This window comes from Ipomoea triloba, chromosome 7 (genome assembly GCF_003576645.1).
Source record: "Ipomoea triloba cultivar NCNSP0323 chromosome 7, ASM357664v1".
NCBI lineage: Eukaryota > Viridiplantae > Streptophyta > Magnoliopsida > Solanales > Convolvulaceae > Ipomoea > Ipomoea triloba.
Genome location: NC_044922.1, coordinates 867,742 through 874,651, shown reverse-complemented (window position 1 = coordinate 874,651; position 6,910 = coordinate 867,742). Strand labels below are relative to the sequence as shown.

The following is a 6,910-nucleotide window of genomic DNA, read 5'->3' as shown; positions in this document are numbered from 1 at the left end:
AATTACAGCAGAAATTCAAGGAGATGAACAAAAAAAAATGATGTCAAGTAAAAATTGGTGGATGCTAATATAATGTTTGTATAAAAGATAAAAGATGATCGAAACTAGAATATTACACAGCATCCCTATTTGTATTTTGATCAGAACTGTCCAAGCTAGCTTATATATATGTTTATATAAAAGATAAAAGGTGATTGTGAGAGGAGAAGCAAACTAAGATATTAGACAACCCCTATCTTGATTGGAACTTGTATATTACGTACTGTCCAGAGTGCTGGATATGTTCTGTTCATCCCCTTCAGCGGCCGCCGGCGCCACCTCAGGCGGCTCTCCTCCGCCCTGAATTTCTTGACCAGCTTCCTCCGGCGGCGGCTCGTTGAGATCAAAATCGGCCCGTACCTTCTTGCAATGGGCATCCTCATCATCAGCCCGGTTCTTGAAACGGGCATCCTCATCATCAGCCCGGTTCTTGAAACGGGCATCCTCATCATCAGCTCGGTTCTTAAAACGGGCATCCTCATCAGCTGGGTTCTTGCGGCAGAAGAACAAACTGCAGCCGAGCCCCCGGTAGCCAAAGTAAGGCCTATGGCAGAAGGGGCAGTCAAGAACAAACCACATCGGCTTCTTGCGGTCGCCACCAGCTGAGCCCCCGCCGCCGCCGTCTTCATCCGGCTTCGCCTCCACCTTGCGCGGCCGTGGCCTTGATGATCGTTTCTTCTTTCTCCCCCACGCAGAAAAAAGTAATTTGGAGAGGTCTATACACCTTTCTTCTTCTTTTTCTTCATCCCCTCCACCCGGCGGCGGTGGCTCGTTGAGATCAAAAGCGGCCGCCGACAATTCTTTGTCGCCGCCGCCGTCTTCATTGGATCGTTTCTTCTTACTCCCCCGCCCACAAAAAAGTTTAGAGGGGTCTCTACGCCTTCGATCTTCTTCATCATCCCCTCCACCACTTCCATTATTCGGCTTCAACGTCCACATTTCTTAATTGGCTTGCAGAAATTTTAACTCTCAAGAATTGGGATTTGGGAGAGGTGAAGAGATCAGAATTTCAGAAAAATAACAAATTTATACACAAAATTATTTACGCATAACGAACACGTTATATTTTACGTAAAGTAAATTAATTAATTAATTAATGGAGAATTATTATTATTATTATTAATTAATTAATTAACCCAAAGACTTTTATTTATAAAATTAATATAATGTATTACCATTTTGAGTTTTTATTACCAACGTTGGAAAACATTTTAATATTAATTAATTTTTGTTAAATATTAATATATTGATAGTGTAAATACTCTCGGGTATTTGCTCGGGAAATCAAGACAAAGGCATCGGAGGCTCCCGAGCTTAGAAGTATTCTATTAAGAGAATTGGGGAAAATTAAAGTTATTAGCATTTGGCGGGGTATTTATAGAAGATGTGGGAGGAACACATGCTGGGGGCTGGCATGTATGCTAGCTGCATGTTATTCATGCATTGAGCGGTCCGAGGGTCCAAGGTATAAGACGTCCATGTGTGGTGGGATACCTTATTAGCCAATAGCTATTAGGCCAGGCTCGAGTCATGTCTCACTAGTAAAGTGTGTTTTTAAGGGCTAGCTTTAGGGCTCAGGATGAGCTCAAAAAGGTAGGAACGGAGCTTCTTTAGCCAATGAAGGAAGTAATCTTTAGGTCGGGTTGGACAATAATCTTTTAGTGTCGGGTTGGGAAATGATCCTTACTGCATGGGTATTCGGATCCGGTCGAACACTTAGTATGACATATATTTGCATGTTGATTCGACCCGACCCGACATGTATCACAAATAAGCTAGGATTCGTGAGACGGTTTCACACAAGTGTGACCCCGATTCATATGTATGTAATTACCATTATTTTATGTGTATGTAGTTAATATGTTATGTGTATGCCTTCAATTTATTTACAACACATAAACTATGAATTGCTGATAGAGAATATGTCAATCGCGGGTAAAAATGAGCTCTTGCAAATTTCATTACAACAGGGTAAATTGGTAGATGCTAATGTTTGTATGAAAGATAAAGGTGATCAAAACTAGGATATTACACAGGATCCATATTTCTATGTTGATCAGAAGTGTCCAAGCTTGCTTATATCGTAAGAGGACTGAAACTAGCTAGGATATTACACAGCACATATATACATACCCTATTTGTATTTTGATCAGAAGTGTCCAATTATGTTTATATGAAAGATATTAGACAGCACTTACATACCCCTATCTTGATTGGAACTTATACGTACTGCCCAGAGTGCGCTGGATATGTTCTGTTCATCTCCTTCAGCAGGGCTCTCCTCCGCCCTGAATTTCTTGACCAGCTTCCTCCGCCCTGAATTTCTTGAAATGGGCATCCTCATCATCAGCTCGATTCTTGCAACGGGCACCCTCATCATCAGCTCGGTTCTTGGAACGGGCATCCTCATAAGCTCGTTTCTTGAAACGGGCATCCTCATCATTATCTCGGTTCTTGGAACGGGCATCCTCATAAGGTCGTTTCTTGAAACGGGCATCCTCATCATCAGCTCGGTTCTTGGAACGGGCATCCTCATAAGCTCGTTTCTTGAAACGGGCATCCTCATCATCAACTCGGTTCTTGGAACGGGCATCCTCATCATCAACTCGGTTCTTGGAACGGGCATCCTCATAAGCTCGTCTCTTGAAACGGGCATCCTCATCATCAGCTCGGTACTTGGAACGGGCATCCTCATCCGCTCGTTTCTTGAAATGGTCATCCTCATAAGCTCGTTTCTTGAAACGGGCATCAACCTCATAAGCTCGTTTCTTGAAATGGGCATTCTCATCAGCTCGGTTCTTGCGAGGGGCATCATCATAAGCTCGTTTCTTGAAATGGGCATCCTCATAAGTTCGTTTCTTGCAACGGGCATCCTCATCAGCTCGGTTCCTGCAACGGGCATCCTCATCAGCTCGGTTCTTGCAACGGGCATCCTCATCAGCTCGTTTCTTGCAGTAGAACATATGGCAGGCGAGCTCCTTGTAGCCCAAGCAAGGCCTATGGCAGATGGGGCACTCAATAACAGACCACGACGGCTTCGGTTGCCGTGGCCTTGATGACCGTTTCTTCTTTCTCCCCCACCCACAAAAAAGTTTAGAGAGGTCTCTACGCCTTTCTTCTTCTTCTTCATCCCCTCGGCCACTTGGATTCTTCGGCTTCAACTTCAACATCTCTTGGCTTGCATGAAACAATGCAACTCAGAAATTTAAACTCCCCAAAAAAAACTCAAGAATTGGGATTCGGGAGGGGTGAAGACAATTTCAGAAAAATAACAAATTTATACAAAAAATTGGGGGGAAGAAAATACGTTGATGTGGAAGAGTAAGGATCGAAAGAAAGGTAAGGAGTAGTTGGAGTTAATGTTGCTCGCCAAAACTATTAACGCATTATATTTTACTTAAAATTAATTAAATAATTAATGGATAATAATAATTATTATTATTAATTAAATTAAAGACTTTTATTTATAAAATTAATATAATGCATTACCATTTTGAGTTTTTTTTTTTTTTTTTACCAACATTCGAGAAAATTTCAATATTAATCAATTTTTGTTAAATATTAATATATTGATAGTGTAAATACTATCGGGTATTGGTATTCGTATATACAAATATGTAGTTTGAGCAATGGTTGCTCGGGAAATCAAGACAGGCATCGGAGGCTCCCGAGCTTAGAAGTATTCTATTAAGAGAAAGAGTGGGATACCTTGTACTGACGTTTGGCGAGATATTTATAGGAGATGTGGGAGGAACACATGCTAGGGGTTCGGCATGCACGCCACGTTCGTTTATTCATGCACTGGACAGACCGAGGGTCCAAGGTAAGACATCCACGTGTGGTGGGATACCTAATTAGCCAATAGCTCTCAAGCTCGGATCATGTGTCAGTAGTAAATTAAGTGTGTCTTTAAGGGCTAGCTCTAGGGCTCATGACCAAGCGCAAAAAGTTAGGAACAAGCTAAGAGCTTCTTTAGCCAATGAGGGAAGTAATCTTTGGGTACGGTCGGGAAAGGATCCTTACTACAGGGGTACTGATCCAATCAGACACTTATTAGTACGTACATGTCGACATACGGGGGTATATTTCCTATCAAATATATATCCGATTATAGCATGTGATATATGTTCTAGAAATGTTTTGTTTTTCTTCATGAATTTATCTCATAATGTGTAGTTCCTACATTGCAATAAAATTAATTATTCATGAATTAGTCAATCATTACCATGAATTTGACTTTAATTACTAACAAATTGAATGATAATGAATTTCGGGTCAACTAAAAATATAATCTAATAATTGAATTTACATTTATATTTTTATATATTATATGTTAAACACAAATGCAAGCACACACTGAGTTACTAGCAGAATATAATTAAAACACAGAACCTAGCTAACAATTCACTTTAAAACAACTAATGAATTAATGATTGTTGTTGATCATATATGATACGTTGAGATTATTTATTTTTGATCTATTATTTCCAATATAGTTGATAGATTTTATCTCTCTTGGGTAGAATATTGGTTTTGTTCTGTGTTTGGATGGTTTGGCCATTATCTTATTAGTAATAGTTGATTTGGACAATAAATTTTTGGTTGGATTTTTACTAATTAAAATTTTCACCATTTTGAGAAAAAAAAACACTTAAAGTTTAGTTAATGTTACTAACCAAAACTAATAATGAATTATATTTTACATCAAATAAATTATTTAATTAATTAATGAGGCATTATTATTATTATTATTATTATTATTATTATTATTATTATTATTATTATTATTATTCATTAAATAAGACTTTTATTTATAAAAGTAATGAATTAGCTTCAATTCTTGAGTTTTTATCACCAAAAAAGGATTTTTTTTTCTATATTGATAAATTTTTATTAAATATTATATCCTCCGATGATATAACATGTGATATATGTGTAGAAAATATTATATTTTCTTCATTAATTTGTCTCGTAATGTTTACTTCCAACTATACAATAAAATTGGCTACCATTGAATTAGTCACTCATACCATAATTTTAAAATGAAATTTATGCCTCGAAATAACTAACTAAGGAGGTAGAATATGATTTTTGCATTAAAATGTCATTAGTTCAATCCTTGTCAGCACACTCTTGTTAACATAAAAATTATATCAATTTTTAAAATTTTATTATTAAAAAAAAACCACTACATTTTTTAAAGAGTAAATTTTATAAAATGCGTTGAGTGCATACATTTATATAAAAAAAATTAATATATTATTTATTTTAAAAGTGCACACTACTAATTAACCCTATAAAAACTAAAAACAATAAATTACTTAAAGAAATATTTCCTTCCAACAAGACAAAACATATATACAAATTTATATATATATATATATATATATATATATATATATGTCATTTTTTTTTATCTAAAAATATTATAGAGTATATATTTTTACTAAAAAATTACCTGAGATGATATCACAAAAGATTTATTCGTTACATTATTGTTTTGTTTGAAAGTTGAGACCATCTTGTGTGAGACGTGTAATACTTTTAGTTAAAATGTAATGATTTACAAGGAAGACATAAACATAAAGGTCGGACACTCGGATGTCAACCTTGATGTGGAGTTAGGCAATGAATTTGACTAAGACGTGTGCGAAGTCTATTGGGGTTTATGCCTTCAACTTATTTACAACACATAAACTATTAATTATAGATACAGAATTAAAACCCGGTGGCGGCGCCTTGAGATCAAAAACCGGGCGGCAGCGGCGCGTTGAGACCAATTAAAGAAGCCGCCGCCGTTTCTTCCCTTTCTTGCTCTTTGCCTGCTTCATTCAGGTTCAATAAACCAGACGCCGCCGACAATTCTTTCTCTTCATTCGGCTCCGGCTTGAGTGGCTGTGGGCCTGATCCTCTTTTCCTTCTCCCCAACCCACAAAAAAGTCTAGAGCGGTCTTTACGCCGCCTTTCTTCTTGATCATCCCCTCCCCCACTTGGATTCTTCGGCTTGCACGAAACAATGCAACGCAGAAATTTCTAACTCAAGAACTGGGAATTGAATTGGGAGGGGTGAATAGAATTTCAGAAAAAATATATAACAAATTTATACAAACAAAAAATTGGGGGGAAGAAAATCCGTTGATGTGGAAGAGTAAGGAGTAGTTAGAGTTAATGTTACTCGCCAAAACTAATAACGAACTAACCTAACACATTATATTTTAGGTAAAATAAATTATTTAATTAATGAATGGATAATTATTAATAATATTGTTAGTATTATATTATTAATTAATTGAAGTAATGAATTTTATTTATAAAATTAATATAATGCGTTACCATGTTTAGTTTTTTTTTTTTTTTAAGAACATTGGAAAAAAATCAATATTAATCAATTTTTGTTAAATATTACTCTTGTAATATATTATCTGATTATAACTCTGTAATACCTAATAAGGAACGCATAATACTTTACATAAAAATAAATTATTTAATTAATGAATGGAGAATTTTATTATTATTATTATTAATTAAATTAAAGACTTCTATTTATAAAATTAATATAATGCATTGCCATTTTGAGTTTAGTTATTACCAACATATTGGAAAAAAATTCAATATTAATCAATTTTTGTTAAATGTTAAATTTTTTTTGAAAATAGTTAAATATTAATATTTGATACTGTCAATATATATGAATATGTTGTTTGGGGAATGGTTGCTCGGGAAAACAAGATAAAGGCGTCAGAGGCTACCGAGCTTAGAAGTATTCTATTAAGAGAATTTGAAAAAAAAATTCATTGTACAGACGTACGGAGTATTTATAGGATATGTGGGAGGGACACATGTCGCGGGGGGGGGGGGTCATGTACACCAC

The 6,910-nt window shown here is 35.8% G+C and overlaps 1 protein-coding gene across 1 annotated transcript; it reads right to left on the bottom strand.

Annotated features, from left to right (window-relative positions):
• Nucleotides 1-2,306: 2,306 nt before the first annotated feature.
• On the bottom strand, nucleotides 2,307-3,209 carry LOC116025380 (pre-mRNA-splicing factor 38B-like). The gene has a single exon (XM_031266597.1). It carries the CDS (start codon nucleotides 3,207-3,209, stop codon nucleotides 2,307-2,309), a length of 903 nt encoding a protein of 300 aa, XP_031122457.1.
• Between the last annotated feature and the right edge of the window lie 3,701 nt (nucleotides 3,210-6,910).